General features: G+C 33.4%; 4 protein-coding genes across 7 annotated transcripts; 2 read left to right on the top strand and 2 right to left on the bottom strand.

Annotated features, from left to right (window-relative positions):
• The first annotated feature begins 1,141 nt into the window (after positions 1-1,141).
• On the top strand, positions 1,142-6,073 carry LOC126971646 (syntaxin-5). Its single transcript, XM_050818014.1, has 3 exons — positions 1,142-1,686; positions 1,862-2,070; positions 5,051-6,073. Exons 1-3 carry the CDS (start codon positions 1,323-1,325, stop codon positions 5,513-5,515), a joined length of 1,038 nt encoding a protein of 345 aa, XP_050673971.1. The 5' UTR covers positions 1,142-1,322; the 3' UTR covers positions 5,516-6,073.
• On the bottom strand, positions 6,064-7,497 carry LOC126971704 (barrier-to-autointegration factor). Its single transcript, XM_050818103.1, has 3 exons — positions 7,361-7,497; positions 7,124-7,290; positions 6,064-7,044 (listed from the first exon to the last, which is right to left on the bottom strand). Exons 2-3 carry the CDS (start codon positions 7,247-7,249, stop codon positions 6,898-6,900), a joined length of 273 nt encoding a protein of 90 aa, XP_050674060.1. The 5' UTR covers positions 7,250-7,290; positions 7,361-7,497; the 3' UTR covers positions 6,064-6,897.
• Positions 7,498-9,061: 1,564 nt separating this feature from the next.
• Positions 9,062-15,260, top strand: LOC126971669 (uncharacterized). 2 transcript variants are annotated; one of them, XM_050818056.1, is made up of 6 exons: positions 9,062-9,155; positions 9,344-9,756; positions 10,868-11,014; positions 11,389-11,485; positions 13,720-13,918; positions 15,021-15,260. In XM_050818056.1, exons 2-6 carry the CDS (start codon positions 9,392-9,394, stop codon positions 15,095-15,097), a joined length of 885 nt encoding a protein of 294 aa, XP_050674013.1. In that variant the 5' UTR covers positions 9,062-9,155; positions 9,344-9,391; the 3' UTR covers positions 15,098-15,260. The 2 variants fall into 2 exon arrangements, with proteins under 2 accessions (XP_050674013.1, XP_050674014.1); XM_050818057.1 differs by having other exon boundaries at positions 9,104-9,155; positions 9,351-9,756.
• A 4,188-nt stretch (positions 15,261-19,448) lies between these two features.
• On the bottom strand, positions 19,449-23,493 carry LOC126971571 (ribonucleoside-diphosphate reductase large subunit). Of its 3 annotated transcripts, none has more exons than XM_050817878.1 (6): positions 23,364-23,493; positions 23,149-23,261; positions 22,411-22,499; positions 22,118-22,295; positions 21,483-21,682; positions 19,449-21,408 (listed from the first exon to the last, which is right to left on the bottom strand). In XM_050817878.1, the coding sequence occupies exons 2-6, from the start codon at positions 23,186-23,188 to the stop codon at positions 19,525-19,527; spliced, it is 2,391 nt and encodes a 796-aa protein (XP_050673835.1). In that variant the 5' UTR covers positions 23,189-23,261; positions 23,364-23,493; the 3' UTR covers positions 19,449-19,524. The 3 variants fall into 3 exon arrangements, with proteins under 3 accessions (XP_050673835.1, XP_050673836.1, XP_050673837.1); XM_050817879.1 differs by having other exon boundaries at positions 23,149-23,258; positions 23,364-23,452; XM_050817880.1 differs by having other exon boundaries at positions 23,149-23,195; positions 23,364-23,449.
• Between the last annotated feature and the right edge of the window lie 121 nt (positions 23,494-23,614).

Genomic DNA, 23,614 nt, shown 5'->3' with positions numbered 1-23,614 from the left:
TTTTTAGTTTTAAACTTACATATTTTATACATATTTATTTTGTGTTATTTACCTCTTTATTATTATTAAACATTTTAACATAAGAACATTTTATTAAAGATTCCTCAACTTGTTGGATGTATGTTGTACAAAATATTTTGTAATAATCTAATTCAAAAGATGAGCTGGGAGTTTCTTGTCGGTTCTTCTCCCCATGTCAAAGCTCCTTTACGATCCGATGTAGCTTCATGACTTAATAAATATATTTATAAAGGTGACGGTAGTTTTCTTGAATATAAAGGTTATAAGATTTTCATATTCGCTTTACTTGTAACTTTACTGCCTATATTCTATTTCTCGTAGCTTTAACAGACTTATTTAAAAAAACCGCGTAATTAGCAAAGCACAACATAATATCGAGCTAGATTCATTACCTATAACTTTTTTTATGCATTGTTTACTGTATAAAATAACTTTATTGTGTGACTTTTTACGCTGATAAAATTATAATATATGCGATCATTGCCTATCCCAATATTGTAACAAATTCACATATTATGATGATGCTGTATTGACTATTAGATTTCTTCGCTAATAGTGCCTGCCGGCTGCCACCGACGCGCAACGGGAAAACATATGGAAAAAAAATTCATTGACACTGAAGGCTTACACATAAGTTCGCGACTGGGAGCGGAGAATTAAGTTCGCAGCTCCTTATCCAACTATATCGATCTTTTAATTCGATAGCTCCATTCTCGGATCCGATCATCGTTCGCCCGATCCGGCTTTTACGGTAGTTTACTAAAGAACTGCGAACTATAGTGAACGTCCCCAGATGCGAATTAAAACAGCTATTCTAATTAGTGAACATAATAAGATACCTACTGACAATTATGCGCAGAATATTTTATACATCGAGCCTGCGAAAGATATTAATAAACAATTTAATAATTTAGTTTGCGGAGTACGTAACAGTATTGGAATTCGAAATAGTATCCGTAGCACAGATTACTTATATGTAGCATCCCTAAGATTGTTATTCAACTAAGGAGCGAGGGATCCAGGAACTAGGTCGTGTAGTATGACTTTGGGAGCGCTCTTTCGAACTAGTTGTAGTTAGTTCGCGAACTACACAAGTCACAACTGACAAGACTAATAATTATTGACAGTGACAAAATGACTACGTGTAAGATAGGAAAAGCTAGGATGTAGAAGTGTATTTTCAATGAAACATGTTTATAATAATATAGGTAGCGAATATCAAAACAGTGGATACTTCTGGGATATTTAACATTAACTATTGAACCCTATTATTGTGTTTTCACTCAACACTTGAGAATGCGATGCTTCCCCGTCGTCGTAACGTTGGTTTAACAGAAAAGTTGCCACATTATAATGGAGTGATACCTGCTAACTTTCCCAAAACTCAAGAATATAGAAATAATTCAAATACACATAGTGAAGCTGAAACAGCTTTTGATATATTAGACGACTTTATATTTGAACCTGTAATGGCTGCAAAAGACCGAACGCAAGAATTTGCATCAGCTGTTCGCAGCCTTCAAGGTCGAACATTAGTTAGAACAGTAATTAAGGATCCGAGAAAAGCAGCAGTTCTTGCTACATATTCTCAATTTATGAGTATGGCTAAAGTTATTAGCAAAAACATTACCAGTACCTATGCTAAACTTGAAAAACTGGCATTGTGTAAGTAACAATTTATTGAAATAGCTAAATATGTATTAACATTTATTATTCTTAATAGGCAATATATTAAAAATAATAAATCACATATAAAAATATAATAGTTTAAATTAAATATAATAATTTGAATTGTTATATCTTTTTTCATCTGAATAACTTTGTCATATTTTTTGTAAAGTGGCCAAGAAGAGGTCTTTATTTGATGATCGACCATTGGAAATACAAGAGCTGACATATATTATAAAAGGTGACCTTAATTCGCTCAACCAACAAATTGCACGGCTAGGAGAAATGCCAAGAGGTCGTAAAAGTATGCATAGCCATTCCTCCAGTGTTGTTCTGGCCTTACAATCTCGGCTTGCATCTATGAGCAATCAGTTCAAACAGGTATTTATATCTTACTTGAGACATTTAGATTTTGAACAAAGTGTCTTTAAAGTCTGGACCTTTTGTGATATTATAAAGGATTGATCAATATATATTTTTTTAATCATCAAGAATGATGTGGGTCAAATTAGATTTAGATGTATAATGTATGGTGGTGGAAGTTTGGAATGTATGTTGTAATAGAGCAGGGGTGCTCAAGCTTGAAATTAGTTTTGCACACAATATATATTTTTTTAGTCAAGGTAAGTGGAGGTCTGCTCTTAAATGTCAATGAAAAAAAAAACAAAAACTCATAATTATTCAAAATTGCGAGATTATTGGTTCTTACAAAAAAAACAAGTTTTATTGTCTAAAGTTCTAAACTTAGCTAAAGAGTGACAATGCATGTCCTCAGTGTATGAGAATAAGATGGTATGTAATTACCGAGTGCTAATCGCAAGCATGATGACATATGTTTGTCAGTTAGTCTATTGCAATATTTTGACTTTATTATCTTCTCAGAAAATGCAGACCCGCACAAGTAAGTTGACCCAAATTGATTGCCAGTCAAAGGGTGATTTGCCTCAGATTTGGATATTTATCTTCAGATATAAAACTCCAGAATTTGGGTCAGATCTCATTTTCAACAGAACATGAGTCCATGTTTGCTATTTCAGTAGCTAATTCCTCAATGTTTTTACATGAAAAGGGATAATTCATAAATGATGCGATATTTGCCAATATACTGAAATCATAAAAATGCATTTCAAATTGGCATATTTGATAATTCTGCCTGATAAATATCATAATTCAACTGAGAAACCCTTACTTTGAGAGACAGATTTTTTTTAGATCCTTTTTATTCCGTTAATCTATCATAAGTTGCAATTTACTTTTGGGTGTGTTTTTTGCGCTAATCATCTCGATAATAGTTTTTCCTTGAAGTTTCCAAGTTAATGTTGTATAAATGCATTGTGATATCTGTCAAAAAAGACAAATCATTCAGCCATTTTCCAGTTTTCAGCATCTGAGCGTCATCAACTCTTTTTAGTCGAAAGAGTTGATGAAAAGCTGTTATTTGGGGCAATAATTCGTGAAACTTTTGTAGGACTCCTTATTACCTTATACTTATTCTCCGCAACTGAACCACCTGATGTCCGTGTGACGAACTAAATCAGTGTGTAGCTGACTCATTTTCTTACAACCTCAATTTAAAGAGCTGTCTTTGCAAGCTACATGCACAGATAGAATTCAAAATTTTGAAAAGTAAAAATTCCATGATATCATGTTTTAGTATATCTGCCATGTCCTGACTCATGACTTCAACACACCTTGTAACAGTCGGACAAGATAACTGAAATTCTGTAATAGCAGACAGAATCTCTGTTCTATTCTTAAAACCTCCAAATATGGTCTCACCCGATTCAATAAATGCTTCCTTCACAACCAATCCATCATCAAATGGTTTCTTGTGTTTCGCCAATATATGAGATATTTTAAATGACGCGATCGTTGTAGTTTGGTTGGTCTTGTGAACATGGTTTGTTCGTTTTTTTTTAAATTTTCTTTTAATTTTTCTTCACCACACTCATTTTGGACTATTTATTAATAAACTTTGTATCGCCATCAAGTAACTGGCTGATTCCTATTTATATCGGCGCGAACAATGTCTCGAATGTTCCCGTCAAACATACAGCCCGACGTTGCTAGATAAACCGGCGGGAATAAAAAATGTGGCTTTTCTTTGACAAATACCGCGCGCATTACGATAAAATTGAGTCAGGGGGTTATACTGGCCTATTTGTGGATCGAATAATTGTTAGTAGATTAATCATTACATTTTGTATTAGTTACCAAAACCAAAATCTGAATCAGATTTGTTTTCACGAGTGTTCGATATTAAGAATGGATTGTAGATTATTTGGTAGGCGCAATAAAACAACTATGAAAAAAGGAACAATGCATATACCACCTACCTTTACTGCTCCTCGCCACACAGCCATCCACCGGTGCACGGCACTACAGGAACCAACGTGGTTCGAGGCTCGAAGGGCGGCCCAGAACGTCTCGGACGGAACCTTCTCGTACGGCGGTCGAAGCGGAAGAGAGCTTGTTTAGGCTTATGAGTTGCGCCCACATACGTCACGCGATAGTCGCGACTAGCACCACCGTTTGCTACCGGTTTCAACTTAGGGTTGAAGTACAGTAGCGATAGATGGCACCTTAGCAAGTTCGATCTTCACAGTTGAAATTAACTGGCACTTTACCAAATAATATACAATGCAAAGACCGAACAACGAGATTGTGTCAAAAAGCACTTGACCTGTCGACCATTTGAGCACCCCTGTTATAGAGTATATTGGGTGGTAGGAGTTCATAGAACCAAAACACTTTATACTGTCTGTACAGTACTGCATAGCATTAGTTTATAATTCTCCCCAAGAGTTTCTGAGATAAGAATCCACAAACAGAAAAAAATTCTAATTTCTGGCCTAATATATTAGCACAAGATGATATAATAAAACAATTTGTTATTTTAAATGATAACCCTAACTTCTGGGAATAATTATTATAAAAATTAAATTTGTTACAAAAAGTAAAGCAAAGTAGATCCTGTAGATGGACCGACAACCTGAGAAGAAGATATACCAAAATTTATAACCCATGCATACTGGAAAAGGTGGCTCAGTTGGAAAGAGAGCTCGGACAGAAGCAGAGAGGTCACGGTTTCGAGTCCCTTAACCTTCATAAATTTTGTATTACATAATTATTTTTAAATATATTATATGTTCAGACATGGCATTAAATAAGGGATGTCAGGACCTGCATGCCTACAATTACTTTAAATTTGTGGATACAAGTTTAAAGAAATAGTTATTTGAATCTTGGTACAGTCATATCATACAAATATAATAATTATGTTTAACTAGTAAATTCATTTCACTTAAGCTGACTGCTTGCATACCATTGAATGTTTTTAATGTAAAATGTTATATTACAGGTACTAGAAGTGAGGTCTGAAAATCTAAAGCATCAAAATAGTAGAAGGGAACAATTCTCTAGTGTGGCTCCTATTGCTAAAGAAGTTCCATCTTTGTTGCAACCGCAACCAGATGAAGTAAGCATAGATCTAGGAGATGCATTGTCCCTACAAACACAGAAAATGGCTTTAAGAGATGATACCGATTCTTATGTTAAACAAAGGGCTGAGACAATGCACAATATTGAAAGTACTATAGTTGAGTTAGGTGGCATATTCCAGCAACTTGCACACATGGTAAAAGAACAAGACGAGACTATTGGAAGAATTGATGCAAATATACAAGAAGCCGAGATGAATGTTGAAGCTGGACACAGAGAAATAATGAAATATTTTCAGAATATCACTGGAAATAGAGCTCTTATGTTTAAAGTGTTTGGTGTACTTGTATTCTTCTTTATATTTTTTGTTGTGTTTATGGCATAAATATTTAAGAAAAAAGGGTTATTTAAATGAATATTGTATACTAGTTATAAAAGGCAATACAGTAAACACTCCCAATTTAGATTCATTAATAGATTAGGAAATAATATCTACACTCGACTGTGATAACCCATTATTTTATGCATTGAAATATCTCTATATCTAAATATTATGCGATTCATATTTATTTTTGTAATTAATAATTTCAAATACAGCCGTTATATTTAACAATATAATGAAAAAATACAAATTATCTTTTATTAATAATATTTAATTACCACCAATAATATTACATATAATATTCTTGTCAAATAAATACCAACAGGTAGACATATTGTAGAAAGTGTTTTACTACAATATATCTAAGTGCAGAAAATATAAAATTATCAAAGTGCTTATATCTATTACTTTGTATTTTTATTTTAAGCGTGTACATGCACACAGTTATTATTTCACAACTTATTGTATTCTAAGACATAATAAGTGACTAAAGGTTGACATTTCAATTAAAATAAGTCATTTCTACCAGGAGATTAATTAAACAGATATAATAAACTTTAATATTGTATATAATTCACATATTTCAAAGGACATTCTTATAATAAAAGTGACAACATAAAAATAGAAAATGTTCTATTGAGGTGGATTTCACATTTTTATATTAACTTAGATACATAATGTTAATGGAGTAATACACTGTATTTGATATGAATATCATTAGATTGAGCTGTACAGAGAATAGGGTAAATGTCACATTACACAGTCAATGTTCACTCACCAACAGGCATGATGGTTTGTGTATGGTTCATTCAATAATGAAAGTCATAGGCAGATTCAAAATCTACTTAAAGAGATGTAGTGATAGCAGAGCATTTTTGGACAGAATTCCAGAAAAACACTCCGAACCACAATCATGTTGAAATTGGGTTAGGAACACATAATTGGTCACATGATTCATATTAACGGACTGATGAAAAATTTCAGCCCTACTGTCACTCGTTAAATGACATCATGACTTAGTAGCCCAACCCACATGAATGGAATACACTGATATTTATTTACTTTAAACATGAATTCCTGAAAATGTGATGTTTGTGTCTTGGAATGTTTTTCAGGAACTATGTCCTTAATATAATTTAATTTTTTTAATTAAATGTTTATTAACTATAGCTATAACAATTCGAGTATATAGGTTGATGTTTCATTAGTGATATCAAACCACAATTTTGAACCATGACATTATTGGAGTAAAAAAGGTTTTTTATAAGCTGTATTATAGATGAGTGAAGATATGCAGGCACTATTGGTTATGTCAGTCATGTTCAATGTGAACACCCATTACACTATAAATCATCATAACATACATACACAACACTATCCATAACCTACAAAAATTCGTCACACCAGTCCTTCAAACATTGGTAGCAATCAGCAGATTGTTTTGAGTTAGCACTACAGGTTTCTTTCATCCATTCTTGAAAAAGCTCACGGTCTTTTTTTAAGACTAAAAATTGACCCAAAACAACGTAGGCCTAAAACAAAATTGTATTATGGGATAGTAAAGTAACATACATTTCAATATGTTTATATTGTTTATAAATAATGTAATACCTTGTCAAACCCAGCTGTCTCCAACCTTTTACCTAAAACTTCTCCAACACCTGCTAGATCTGTTACTGGCTTTTCTCCCATAGGCTCCGCAACGAAGTTCCTATGTTTTTGTGAAGTACTCGACATTGTTATAGAGTGTTTAAGCCCAGACAATATAACACTTAACGCTGAAAAAACAACAGGCAATTTACAAATGCTAGATAAGCTTAACTTCCTATGAAAACTGAAAGTACCAACCGGTAACGTCTAAGCACAGAACACTATTAGGCCAAAGAACATAAGACAAGTTAATAACTATTACTCTCAACTACTTCTAGGGCACTTTAGGGGCGGGACTCGGGAAGCGGATTTTTTTTCTTTCTTGGTCCAATATAAGGACAGGCAAAGGGTTCAAGCCCACACAGCCATGTCTTCGGCGTTTTTAATGCTTTTTTCTTCGCAGCATTATGTCAAGTCCTTATATTTTTTTTAAGACCGTAGCCAAGTCTTGTGTTTTAAAATCTAAAGATATATCAGTTTATAAGGCCGAAGCAAAGTCTCTAGCTATATTTTACCCGTCCAGGGTCTCAAACAATTTTAATAATATATCATTTTCGTGGAAATAATATAACTCAAACGAGTTTCTCTTCTCTTTAGACTTTCGGTGTCATGTTTCAAGTCAATGTCAGATCGATTGAAAAAATACGAGTTATAAATATTACTGTATGTAAACATTTACAAAAATTTTATTATCTACTATTGTTACTAATAACTATTTAGTACCTACAACTAAACTACTGTCTACCTCAATAACTACACAAATAAGTATATCATATAGTACTGAAATAATAATAATATACTACCTGTACCAATGTACCTGCATACCGAATGTCAATAAGCGTCTTTCTCATTTGAGACTTGAGTAAATAAATTCTTTGCCTACGGGCATTTATCTGTGGTGTGTCTTCGACAGATACAGAAGCCACAGTAGAAGAATAGAATATTATATTCTTTCACTGAGTTCTTTTACAATTTAGTATATACACTACGGCCTTATCATTATAAGAAAACTTGGTTAATTGAAACTGTGAATCCAGATTATACTGGACTTGAGATTTAATACGTAAATAAAGAAAGACTTGGCTTCGGCCTTATCATTATAAGAAGAAAAACATACCTTTGACGATGGCTACATGGCTCTGTCTTTCCCGTTAACGGGAAGAAAAAAAAATGTATTTACCTTTCTGGATCAGCGCGCTCCGCCGCTCGATGTACACCTTAGATCGGCAAGTGTTCGGCGCTTGCGCAGCGTATTCCCCGTGCGTATTATTTTACGTGTAGTTATAAAATGCTTATAACTAGGGTGATTTCAGTGACTGTCGCTGAAAGCTATTGAAACAAGCCATAAGACCATGTATAAATTATTCATATTGTCTTTCTTTTTTATTTCACACAGTTTTTTCATTCGACAATAAGTGTAAAAATAGGTATATTTTTAAATAAATATTGTTATTATTGTTAATTACTTGTTTTATTTATTTCCGTTTATGTTTTTGTAATGAACATTATATAAAATAAAGCCAAAATCTCCACAAAGAACAATCTTCGTGCAAAGTCTTGACAACGACCGCTCGCTGCGCCGCCCGGGAACAAGTGAACACATAAGTGCTTTGTCCGTAAAGCTATGACGTCGAATATTGGTGGCCTTGAATCGTATCGGATCGAAATGTGTATGGGACTTCACTCGTTCATAACTGCATAGGCAAATAAACCAACTTGTACACCTAATAAGGGTGAAAACTGGATGCGGTAAAAGAGTGCCCCGCGGCACAGCCGCTCTCATTGTTTTTTGAATTACCAGTGCCTGCGGGCACGTCCGATGCGGAAAGGTTTAGTGTAACATAACGTAGTGTTTAACTTCTCTTTGGTGCTTACGAGTATTCTAGACTTAAAGGTCTTAGTTACCAGGTCATAAAATCCCAAAAAAAAAAGAAAAGCAAGTATTATTGTTCTGTGGTGTTTACATTTTACATCATATAAAATAAATTAAAATGTGAGTATCGGTTTATATTTTTCAGAATGTTTAATCTTATTTAATGTAAAAATACTGAATAACCCCTAGAGCATTGCATAGGATTAACGGTCGGGACTCGGGACTTCCGATAAAATAAAGTACATGTCGACCTGAATATTTGTCGCTACGTCACATTGTATTTTTGTGAAATAATACTAAAGGGGTAGTTTTCAGCAAACTATACCACTTACAATTAACGAATGAAAATAGTATAAATGGTCAAAACCATGGGAACAAGTGTTCAAGCCGGTTCAGAAAGCACAGATTCTGGAAATAAGGAAGGACTTGGTATAACAACATCATCAACCATAGGTACAAGTGTTCAAGCAAGTTCAGAAAGCACAAATTCTGGAAATAAGGAAGGACTCGGTATATCAACTCCTAGTAGCAGAACTCACAATGAAGATGATGGAGCCACAAGTATACAGCATACATCACAACAAAAAATAATGGGGGATGTAGCACTGACCCCAACAAATAGATGTTATACACCACAAATTATGAATCCTCACAGTGCCCTGACATCTTTAACTCCAATGGCAAGTGCTGCTAATCAAGTGAAAAACAGTGTAAAGTTGCAGTAAGTGTCTTCAGAACTAATTTAACATTTACAAATAACATAACAATTGTGTTACTTGTTGTTGTTCAGTATTTAACCTTTCCACCTTACCTCACCCAGTTTTCACCCTTATAATGTGTACAAGATGGTTTATTTACCTACGCAATTATGAACAAGTGAAGTCCGATACACATTTTGATCCGTTATGATTCAAGGCCACCAATATTCGACGTCATAGCTTTATGGACATAGCATTTTTGTGTTTACTTTTTCCCGTTTGGGGCAGCGATCGGTCGTTATCAAGACTGTGCACGAAGACTGTTCTTTATGGAGATTTTGGTTTTATTTTATAAAGAACATATAATGTTTATTATAATAATATATCATAAAAGTTAGTAAATAAAACAAGTAATTATCATTGAAAATCATCATTTATTCTAAAATATACCTATTTTTACACTTATTGTCGAATGAAAAGTCTGTGTGAAATAAAATAAAAACACAATATGAATAATTTATACATGGTCTTATAGCTTGTTTCAGCTTTCTGTGACAGTCACTCAAATTACACTAGTTATTAGTATGTAAGTAAGCATATAGTAAGCATTTTATTACTACACGTAAAATAAACATCAAAGGTGAATGAGTCAAATATTTACCATGATTTTATTATATTACAACCACATTTTGTAATATCTGTTCTCCTTAATTTACTTCAACAGTTTAAATTATAATATTAAAAAAGACAAAGCACAGTGCAACTTTTAAGGAATTTTGTTTTTTTTTTTTTTTATGGAATAGGAGGACAAACGAGCGTACGGGTCACCTGTTGTTAAGTGATCACCGCCGCCCACAATCTCTTGCAACACCAGATTTAGCAAATTTTATAATTAATTATCTAACTTGTAAAGGTTTAGATTTAACATAACTGTTAAATAATTCAGTTTTAAAGTTGTCTAGAGAATATGTATTGTTATAAAGTTGCATTACTTTAAATTGAAGTGGCAACATTAACTTTTATGAGTTAGTTTGATAATACATATTTAATGTTGTATTGTTGTTGGCAATTTCAGCATTGTTACAGTTGATACATTTTTATTCTTTACCTCATCATGTAATTTTCTGTTTCTAGAAACTGCATCTCTACAGTGAGCTTAGGATGTGAATTAAAACTATTAGACATATACTTTCGTACAAGATATTCGGAGTATAATCCGTCAAGATTTCATGGAGTTGTTATGAAAATTATGGAGCCTCGCACCACAGCTCTTGTATTTAGGTATCTTTCTCTTTTAATATCATCTTTGTATTACATCACTGTATAAGTATGTATGGGGGAGATCACAAATTGATAATGCTGCATTTCTATAATTATTTTATGACCTTTTTTAAGTCTGCTTATAATATATATATATATCTGCATATAATAATGTCAATCTATTATTACACTTTTAAATAGGAGTTTACTATCCATAAGAATATATAAAAATTTGAAACACTTAATGACAATAAAACAATGTTGTTAACCATCTCAATTAACATATCTTAGTGAGCTTAACAGACAACATTTATAAAATATTAACTTTAAAAAGTTCTATTTGCAAAAGCTATTTATAATTTTGTACTCTGTTTAATCACATGTGATATTTTTAGGTCTGGTAAGATTGTGTGCACTGGAGCTAGAAATGAACATGAAGCTTATATAGCTGCAAGGAAATTTACTAGGATAATACAGAAATTAGGCTTTCCGGTAAAATATTGCTTTAAAAAGCCAAATTGTTTCAGTATAGGTCAGTCAACCAGCGAAATTGGCATGTACAGTACCACTCTAATGCAATACAGTATGTTTCTTCATTATTTTTATTTATGTAAAAGATGTTTGTATCTAGTAATTTAATTAAATATTAAAACTTAATTTTTACTTATGTTACAAACTAGAATACACTCAATCACTCTTTCATAATAGCGGAAAATAATAAATATCCATCATATTATACATCATCTTACGCCAAGCATATACTTGGCTGTATGTGTGAGAGAGAGATAAGTTTCTCATGATGCAAATTATGTAAATCTATCATAAACTTAGTATACTAGCATAATAGACAAACACTCTCCTCATTATGGCGAGGCTAAATTTAAAATGTTCATGTGTGCTAGTATTACAGATGTGTTAGTGACTTCGTGAAGTATAGTATTTTGATTTTGATCAATCCTCAAGACATTGTCATATTCATGTATACAATATTTTATTTTCTAACACATGCTTGCAATACGACTTTCTTAAATGGTCATGGTTTACCTGTAAAATAATAATAATATTGACACACTTTTTACACAAATTATCTTGCCCCAAGATAAGCATATATAGCCTGTGTTATGGGTTACAAGACAATGATATATTTAATACAATATACTTACTTAAACATACATAAATTCATATAAACATACATAAATTCATTTAAACATCCATGACACGGAAACAAACATCCATATTCATCATATAAATGCTTGCACCTACCGTGATTCAATCCCGGGACCTCTAGCTTATTAGGTAGGATCGCTAACCACTCGGCTATACAGGTCGTCATCTTTTCTGTGTAAAGCAAAAGCAAGCAAAAAATGTTTCTTTAGTTGGATTGTAACTATATTATTTAATAACACATACTAATACAGAACACTACACCATTATATTTTTAATATCCATTAAAACACAGAACAGTAAAAATAAAAACAACAAAATTAGAACACAGTCCAATTTGACAGGAGACTAATGGACACTAAATTGTTACATAACGGTTTCATGGTCTTCATCTATTCTGTCTCTTTTTCACACCTAGGTTTTTATGTAACTATAGTTATCTCACTTTCCTACATGATACATCTATTGCAGTAGTATACTAAGTTTATCAGAACCATATAGTCACTACAACACCACTTATTAACAGATACGAAACAATTGCAAGTGTCAATGTTTTGTATGTGTCAGCTTCAGTTAACTGACCTATTAAAGATTTATCAGGTTACTGGATATTTATGGCCCTCTCCTGTATCTTCTGCTTTGTATATATTCCACTTCAGCTAAATATAATTTCCCGCATTTCATCACAAACTTTTATAATAATTTGTAGCATATATTGAGTCCCATGTTGCTAGAAGATTGCTGTTTATAAATGAAAGGATACATTTCTTATTAGGTACTGGTAGGCGCCCAGTGCCCTGGTCTTGAATGATAGGGAGATCTTAGCGTCCAATTAAAAAGGAGACTGTAATTAATAAATTTAATTCGTGAAGTTCAATTGACAAAGGTAATATTACGTTAACACGACAGTCCGTTCGTATCAAAAGTGACGGTCGCGAGGCTCTCTGCTACGCGACCGTATCGTATCCAAAACCGGTCTGTTCACGCGACCGTCTTAATTCGGTCGCTTAACACTGCGACTGTGTCGCTAACAGTACTCACAAGTGATATTTCATCCAGTTAAAGTACACTTCCTATTATTATAATTCCATCATCCCATATTTTTTTAAATTATAATGAGCATTACTATCAATAGAAAAAATGTTATTGAATGCTTGACCTATGTTAGTTTCTGTACATAGAAACAAAAATTAATGAAGACAGAAATAAAATAGGAGATAAAATTAAAACATTAATAATATAATATCTTAAGTTATTTTTTATATAAAGAGGAAAATATTAAATTATTATTTATTCTTACCAACAAGTCTTTGTCTTTCAACTCAGGGAGCTGAGTGCTACTGACACATTTCCTGGGCATGTTTCCAATTGTATTAACCCTATCATGTAAGCTCTCCTATTTTCGCTACTCTTGACCTGTCTAAAGGGACGGTGAATCTTCACCGAACTCAGAGCTCCAACAATCTCAAAAGGTTAAAAAATATTTTAAAAATATTTGTGGAAATCTTTTTTGCATCATCTCTATGTAGATACCAAACCTCTTCATTTATTATTGGTTTCAGGTAAAATTTCTAAGTTATAAAGTTCAAAACTTTATTGCAACTGCAGATTTAAGATTTCCCATAAGACTAGAAGCACTGCAGCAAGCACATGGTCAGTTCACATCATATGAGCCGGAGCTGTTTCCTGGTCTTGTGTATCGAATGGTGCGTCCAAGAGTGGTACTATTGATATTTGTCAACGGGAAAATCGTATTTACAGGTAATTTACAGTTTTGCATGCACCATGCAGTTGATATGAAATGTGTGCAAAATGTTTGTCAGTTACTTTGTCATGATTACTAACTTCTTGCAAGTTTAATCCTAGCCTGTATTAAGCTTTGTTCAAACTGAGGCGAATAACGCACGGGACGCGGGATGGAAGTCTCTCGCGCCGATTGTGTCAGCTAACTTGTATGGACGTGTTCAAATTGACGCGAGTAGTCGCTCAAGTTGAAGCGAATCAAGAGCGGGACGCCCGGGTGGTTTGTTTGATCTCACAATACATGATGTTTCTCCACTTAAGAACCAAAAATGACACGCGGGAAGTCGCGTCAGTTTGAGGGGCAAAGTGAGCTAAAACGCGTCCCGCTTCCCGCGCGTTATTCGCCTCAGTTTGAACAGACCTTTATATATTCACTTACACACCTTGCTCAAATATTTGTTTATAGAAGTATTATGGGGGAAGGCCAAGCAATGTTCATTTTTACATTGTTGTGATGATTCAGTGTAAATTTTAACTAAAATGGAGTGAATAGAAATAAATTGTCTGGGTCTAGATAATACCTGTTTGCTTTACAAACACTGAGTCTCTTTCTTTGATTTACACATTAAAATAATTCAATTCAATTTTAGTTATATGGCGTGTGGCTGCACCATCGGGCGAAAATAATTTCGCCAATGTCGAGTGGACATTTAATTAAAATTATTACTTTTTAAAGTATTCCGCGCGTGTCATGTATAAAAAATCCTTAGATTGATCTTAGATTAATCCTAGTATTTTGAGCAATGCACACACTAACACAATGTGACATACTAATCGTGAGTGTAAGACGTATCTTGTCACGTACTTTACCAGTAAACCTAGCCTGTTTTCATTGGATGTCTAGCAGCAAGAGATCTAGACGTACTTATAAATTATCTAAGAAAAAGATCATAGATATTATTTCATAATAATGGAACAATAAATATATACATTTAATTTAAATAATAATAATAATATTAAACATTCATTTTTGTATCATGGGTTAATGTGCATGTACCCTCATTATCCATCGTATAGTTTCTATCCACACGATTATTGCTAAATTTTTAATTTTTTTCAGGTGGAAAATCACGAAATGAAATATACGAGTCCTTAGACATAATATACCCGATACTAAGAAGTTACAGGAAGAATTAGAGTTATCGTGTATTTATTACTGTGTATAATTAAAAAAAAACCCAGTTGTCTGGTATTAATAACTAGTGTACCTTTACATATATTTTTATAAGTTTATTTCAATTGTATTAAGTAGGTATACCTATATTAGTACAAAACTTGATAATATAATATTATAATGGTATTTTTCTAACTTTTGTAACTAAGTAACCTACCTTCATACGCATCTCCCACGTACCGCTTCTCTACATTCAATAGGTAAGTACTTATTTTCCTTAATACAATAGGTACCAAAACACCAAATTGAATAGTAAAAAAAATACATTTATCAATATGGTGCGAATGAACGATTCGCCCACAGAACCACAATCAACGTCCTCTCGAATTTGGAGTCGCATTGCGAGCTGAAGTCCATAATAATATGACACACTAGGTATAATTTTGGCTGTACGCCTTATGATATTTAAGAAAAACTCACATTGATGTTGGTATCCAACAAAAGTGGTCTCACGCGCACTACACATTCAATGCAATTAGACGAATGAGCGGTAGGGTCACCATAGTATGATCACTGATAAATAATTCCTCGCATCACGGCCTTTCAAAATCGGGAAGTGCCCTTTGGCACTAGAACTTTCATATACACCAAAATCGAAGCTCAGGAAAGTTAGCCCCCCAGATTTTTTTTTATTACATCGTTAGTTCGCCATTTGCTCTTGATTGTTCTCTATAAACATTTGTTTGTTCTCGATTTTTTTTTAAATTTGCAATTCATTAAAATTGGTTAGGTTATGTTAGAACAGTTAAAACAACGCACGAGCCGAGCGTAGCGTGCCGCGGCAGCGGCCGGCGAGTGCCTGAACCAAATAGTAGGCGTTTCCCCCCATTTTTAATTGTTTTTAAAAAACAACAAAAGAACAAACAATTATTTAGTGAACAATTAAGAACAAACTACGAACTAACGATATGCGATATTGAAAATTCGAAAATAGTCAAATTTTTTTTTGGGGGGCTAAGTTTGATGAGCCCAAAATCGAAAGTCACCACACTATGCCCTGACCATCATTTTGTTCATAAGATAGTTTATTTTGCATGGTCTTATAGCTTTTTTCAATAGTTTTCTCATATCCTAATTATAAGCAATCTATTAACACGCATTGAGAAGCCGCGCGCGCGCCAATTAGGCGCCGATCTAACTTCCTGGCATACCGCGGATATGTAAATGGTGTACGCGCTTTTATTATAGGTTAGTTACCTTAATCCCGCATCGCCCTGGAAGCGTGGTGCAAGGAAGATCATTCTTAGTGAAAGCGTCAGCGAAAGTTCTTAACAACTGGAATGTGGAGGACCGCAACGCCACACATCTACATGGTGAAGACGATTATTATTTTTATTTATTTATTTATACTATTGATCATTTACAGAAATAATCTTAAAAGATAACATAGTCCCGCAAAACTGTTTGGACAGTTTGTCTGCAGGATCAAGTCTCTTGTAATACATTAATGCTTATTAGAACATTGATTTTATACAAGTGTAATTAACAAATATTGATAAAAAATCTAATTTTAATTTTAAGTCAGTGTTGACAATAAATATTTCTTAAGTTAAGTTTATTTTCTTTTACTGGTTTCTAGTCGGATGTCCTCAGGAAAGCTGTTTAATAGATAAGGTAGGCGTTTTTCAAAGTTCTATCTCCGTAGTACTTATTGATTCTAGGAGCCTCGAACTTACCAGCGGACATCAACCGAGTATCGTGGTTGTGCATAATTGGGTTATGTTCTTGATTGGCATGATATTCAAGTTCGGGATACCGAATTTATCACGGCTAGATTCTATAGATATTCCGAAGAGCTATTTCACTTGATTCCTGCCGCCGTTTTCAACCATCGCACGACACCTTATTTACCATATTCCCACCCGCTGAATCTCTGGCGTTCCTCTACAGTGCGATTTTCAAGAAACTTTTTTCAAAACAGCGCCTATAACTTTCTAAAAAGCCGGCAACTGGAAACCTGTGATTCCTCTTGTGTTGCAAGAGAATATGGTCACTTTACGATACGTAAAAGTTCTCCGATATTCCTAGGAAACAGCAAAGGTCAGTAATATGAATACTGCAACAATACCAAAGTAAAACGATACGAAAATTGTGTAACATCCCCCAGTAGGTACATCAGCAACATGCTGATCTAAAAATGAACACTGAAAGAGGAAATGACTAACTACAGTACCAACTGGCAACTGCGACTATCATGCCATACAAAGTAGCAGCTTAACTACCTAGAGGACACTGGTATGGTAGTGTGATATACAACAGGATGAAGCACAGCGTTCCTAACCTTAAATAGTTTTAAACGAAAATATAAAATGTATTAACTTTTATTTAAAAAATGTATTACGAAAATTATTATAAATATTTATGTTACTACAACTTATATGACTTTCTTCATAATAGGTACCACAGATTGATAATTGAGCGACCGCCTTCAGGCTAAAAAATAATAAGTTTTAATGTACGATATTACATTGTAACCAATTTTTTATGTCAAACAAAATAGGAGCCCTCCGAGTATCTTGCGCCCGTTCTTCTCAGGCCTGAGTAGTACTTTTTCGAAGTTTTTTTTTCTAATACAATAAGGGACGAGACGAGCAGTACGTTCAGCTGATGGTAATTGATACGCCCTACCCATTATGATGCAGTGCTGCTCAGGATTCTTGAAAATCCCAAAAATTCTGAGCGGCTCTGCAACTGCGCTCGTCACTTTGAGACATAAGATATTAAGTCTCATTTGCCCAGTAATTTTACTAGCTACGGCGCCCTTCAGACTGAAACACACACACACGAAATGCTTACACATTACTTCTTCACGGCAGAAACTCTAAAATCCATTATCTAGCCGGCATCAAAGCAAAGGAGCCTCCCACTTTCAATAAGTGATATCATATGCTATTCTGAATAAAAATATTTGAATTTGCCGATAGATTGCACCACCAGATCAAACACGTAGATCAGTTCAATTGAGCTGTCTGTAAAAATAAAAAACAAGACAAATATTACCCAGTTAAAAGGGACAATAAATTGGCGTTTTGTGCTAGGCACAATCACGAAGGCAGAAAACAAACAGAGGTGAAAAAAAAAATCCCCCGAGGACCGCAGCAGAAACAGCTTGCATTACCAATGATGTTAGGAGGATGCGGGTAATGTATGCACCGTGCCTTTTGATATATATATATATATATATGCCTTGTCTTGCGTAGAGGAAACTAACTAAAAAATATACCCCCATGAATACGGTGACAGTGAATTGAATGCCATGCTGTAAACTGATTCGCATCCAACTACCATTAAATTAGCAGCAAGGCTTAATGTTAGTACATATACACAGAATAATGGTCAATTTACATCGATAGTCGATAAAATATAAAAGCTTGAAAAATGGGTTCTTATCCACAATTTAACTGGCTTACAAAAGAAGCACTTGTTGAAGCTTGCCTAACTGAACAGAAATGAAGGAAGTTTGAAACGAATCGTTGGGTGAAAAGTGCATTCTATGCGATGATCGCAGGAACATTTAAACGTTGACTAGCGTCGGAAGAAACTAGTACATATCTAATTCAAATATTTATAAAGTAGGTATATGATATCACTTATTGAAAGTCAAAAACTACCACCCATTCGTAAAATTATGCCACAGACCTGAGAAGGAAAAGCTAAATTGGCTTCGAAAAAACGTGATGATTCCGAAATTATATTCTAATATTTAAAATTCTCGTGTCGCGGTCTTAGTAAACAAACTCCTCCGAAACAGCCGAACCGATTTGTATGATATTTTGTGTGCATGTTGGGTAGGTCTGAGAATAGGCCAACATCTATTTTTCATACCCCTAAATGATAGGGGTGACCCCACCTCTAAATCCTTTTTATATTATGATTCAGCATTGAAAAATACATACAACTTAAAATTTTGACCCATACACTATCAACCCCTGTTTTTAAACACCATTTTTATAATATTATCTTCCATCCACAGCTACGCAATAGGGTTGCAACATGATAATCGAATATAATAATTATAGTACGATATATTTGGTAGGTCTGAGAATCGGTCATCTATTTAATATACCCCAAAAAAAAAAAATATTGATATATTTTTATTACTTTATATGCCAATACGTTCGCTGGGTCGATAGTATTTAATAATAATAAAAACCAAGATGGCAAATTCATAGAATTTGGTCAAGTACTTGATCACATTCATATTTGATTAATTTATTTAATTGTTTTGTATCTAGTAAGTGGAATATTGGTCATTACACCAAGGTCAGGGGTGATGATCATCCAAACAGCATATATTTGAAAAATCAAACAACATTGCAAAAATTACTGTGTATTAAAAAAAATATTATATACTTAATCTTAATCATTTAAAAAATAAGGATACAAAGTTTTAGGATCCACAGCTCAAACATTGATCTTTGTTTAATAATGAGCATGCTATCATTGATAAGTCAGCTTCTTCATTTTCCGGTTTCCCGTTGGTTACTTTAACTTTTGATTTATCAACTGTGAACTGAATCGCGTTAACTGCCGGTTTTGTACGTAGATAATACATCCCTGTTTTGAGCCCCATTTTCCAAGAATGGAAATGTATAGAAGTAAGCTTTCCATAATTTGGTTCTGCAACATGAATATTAAAGGATTGACTTTGATCAATAAATGCACCTCGGTCAGCGGCCATTTGAATAGTTGTTTTCACTGATATCTCCCAAACCGTTTTGTACAAGTCCTTTATTTCTTTTGGAATTGCATCAATATTTTGTATAGAACCATTATTATGGATTATTAAATTCTTCATATCATCATCCCATAATTCAGCTTGTGTAAGATCCCTAAGGAGATGATGATTGACAACTTGGAACTCTCCTGATAAAACTCTTCTCTGGTAAATGTTTGAAGTGAATGGCTCAAACGATTCATTATTTCCAAGTATTTGTGCTGTAGATGCAGTAGGCATTGGGGCAAGTAATAATGAGTTGCGTAGACCATGTTTTGAAATTTTTTCTTTAAGTTTTGCCCAATCCCAGAGATCTGTAGGTATCTTATTCCACATATCATACTGCAATATTCCCTGACTTGCAGGAGAGCCTTCATATGTACTGTAGACACCATCTCTTTCAGCTAATTCACAACTAGCTTCTAAAGCACCATAATAAATGGTTTCAAATATTTTTTGGTTAAGCTCTAGAGCTTTTTCACTTTCATAAGGAATACGCATTAGAACAAATGCATCTGCCAGGCCTTGGACCCCAATCCCAATAGGCCTATGTCTGAGATTTGAATTTTTGGCTTCAGGCACTGGATAAAAGTTTACATCTATTATCTTATTGAGATTTTTAGTTATAGTTTTTGTTACATCTTTCAGCTTATCAAAATCATATGTTTTGTCATTTTTCACAAACATATTCAATGCTATTGATGCTAAATTACAAACAGCAACTTCATCACTTGATGTATATTCAACTATTTCTGTACAAAGGTTACTACATTTTATAGTGCCAAGATTTTTCTGATTGCTTTTTCTATTACATGCATCTTTATAAAGCATGAAGGGATTCCCAGTCTCCACTTGAGCCTCTATGATGGATTTCCACAAAATCTGTGCATTAACTTGCTTTACATATCTTTTTTCTTGTTCATATTTTTCATATAACTGCTCAAATTCTTCTCCCCAACAATCAGCAAGACCCGGACAGTCATGTGGACACATAAGACTCCAGTTTTCATTATTCTCCACTCGTTTCATAAATAAATCTGGTATCCATAAAGCATAGAATAATTCCCTTGCCCGAACCTCTTCCTTACCTGTATTTTTCCTCAAATCCAAGAATTCAAAAATATCTGCATGCCATGGTTCTAAATAAATAGCAAAAGCACCTGGTCTCTTGTTACCTCCTTGATCAACATATCTTGCAGTATTATTATAAACTCTCAACATAGGTACAAGTCCGTTAGAAACACCATTTGTACCAGCTATATATGTTCCTTTTGCTCTAATACAGTGTACATGGAGGCCTATTCCTCCTGCTGACTTTGAAATCAGAGCAGTCTGTTTAAGGGTATCATATATTCCCTCTATGCTATCATCCTTCATTGCTAAAAGGAAACAAGATGAAAGCTGAGGACGAGGAGTGGCAGCAGAGAAGAGAGTGGGACTGGCATGAGTAAAATATTTTTCTGACAATAAATTGTAAGTATCAATGGCAGCATCAATGTCTTCACCGTGAATTCCAATGGCTACTCTCATAAGCATATGTTGAGGTCTCTCAGCAACCTGAAATATTGTTTTAAAAATGAGTTAATTTAATTTCATTGATTCATCAAGATATACAAAATATGTATTTTTACCTTGTTGTTAATTCTAAGTAAGTATGAGCGCTCAAGAGTCTTGAAACCAAAATAGTTATATTTAAAATCACGATCATAGACAATTGCAGAGTCCAGTTTTTCCTTGTTATTCATAACAACATTGTAATGGAAATCTGATATCATGGGTGATCTTTTCTTTGTGTGTGGGTTGACAATGTTGTATAAGTCCGATATTACATCTGCAAGTAATAAATTAAGTAGTTAATAATCAAAATACTCAATGATAGATTGGTGATAAAACTTTAGAAGTCTGTAGTAGTAACATTACTACAAATGTTGTACTGTTACTACTAAATTCAAAACCAGTAGAGTCAACAAAAAAATTCTTATTACTAGCCAGAGTCTCCAATTAAAAATTACATTTGAAGGGATCTGTATTACTCTTAATTTTAAACAAACTAAATAAACGAATGGAGAATGCCAAGATGAATTTTTTCCTTACAACAGCAAGAAGTGTAACACTAGCTATATTATCTCTATTTTTATCTACTCAATAATCAAACTAGAGTTGTGCCCGGATATATAATAGTCTCCCTGCCCAAGATTATTATAATTTATACAATACATTATTTTAATAGATTATTATATAATTGGTAAATCAAATATAAAATTACCAGAAAAATGCTTCTTAGTCTCTTTGTGTAAGTTGGATATTGCAACTCGGGCAGCAAGTACTGCATAGTCTGGGTGATCTGTAGTCATTGTTGCAGCAGTTTCGGCAGCTAGATTATCAAGTTCAACTGTTGTTACTCCAGAATATATTCCACTAATTACCTTGAGAGTAATGCTCACCTAAAATTATGTTTTATACAATAACAAATATTATATGAAGTGTAAATTATCACCAAAATTAATTATTAATTAACTATTCAGTTGATGATTATTTTTGTCTGATTTTAATACTTACAGGATCTACAAAGTCCATGTTAAGGCCATAACAAAGCTTCTTTAATCGAGATGTAATTTTATCAATATGTACTTCTTCCATTCTGCCTCCTAAAAATACATTAAACAAGGATTCAATGTCAGGCAGCAAAAAATCAACAAATTTGTTTTCTTGGAACAAACAAAATATATAACAGGAGGATGCTTAAAATATATCTCTAATAGAATGAATTAATACTCATACAGGACACTGTCTCATTAGATTACTAAGTTCTGTGTTGGATGTTGTATAAATATTGTCCCCCTTATTCATAATGGCCCGCTAACTTTAAACAGCCACTTAGGAGTGTTTTTTCTGATTGTGACTTAGGTCAATAGAAGAAGACAGAGTGAGAATTAGCAATGCTTTAAGTTAGCAGACTAAGGGGGTGTGTGTACACACAATAGAGGCAAATAATTACAGAATGTTATTAATAATAGGAAAATCATATAAATTTTTATTTTATTCTACTGTGGCTTCTGTGGAAGGAGCACTACAATTCTTTAATGATCTAAGTTTAAAAATTAGTCATTAGGTAATAATTCCAATAAATTATAGTAAGTAACCTATATATATATACTTCTTTAAGATCAATGTTTTTATTATTACTTGTATTCAATAATATTTCAAGTTACCTATCTACATTATGCGTAAAACTAACATGGAGAACAAGTACAAAAACTATTATTTCAACTATATTAAAATAAAGTCTTTAGTTACCTCGTTTTAAGACGTAGAGTCTATTCATTTTTCCAACCATATTGTGCCTGCAAATTAGTTTTGATTGCACTTTGCAGTATCAAAATAACCGGAACTGTAGATGATTCTGACTTCTGAACAAATTTTATACATGAATAGAATAAGTAGAACAAAAATTAAATAACTAAATTCAATTGACTATAACAAAACTTGGGGTAAAATGGACAAACACTCACCTGAACTATAAATAATGCTTACAGTAACAATTTTTAATAAGTTTCCATTAACCGCCGAACTCCACAGTTAAGACTATGAGACCAGCTGTGGTTTTAGCGGGAAAATTTATGACAATTTACATTTTTTTTAAGAGCATTGGCAACGAAGGCATCAGCAACCACTACATTTTCAAACAATCAAAAATGTTCACAAGTAACAAAAAAAACCAGATCATTATAATATTATGCAGAATCAAACGATAAAATACTAT

Source organism: Leptidea sinapis, chromosome 24, assembly GCF_905404315.1.
Source record: "Leptidea sinapis chromosome 24, ilLepSina1.1, whole genome shotgun sequence".
Lineage (NCBI taxonomy): Eukaryota > Metazoa > Arthropoda > Insecta > Lepidoptera > Pieridae > Leptidea > Leptidea sinapis.
Note: the sequence above shows the minus strand (reverse complement) of the source record. Positions and strands in the feature narration are given on the sequence as shown.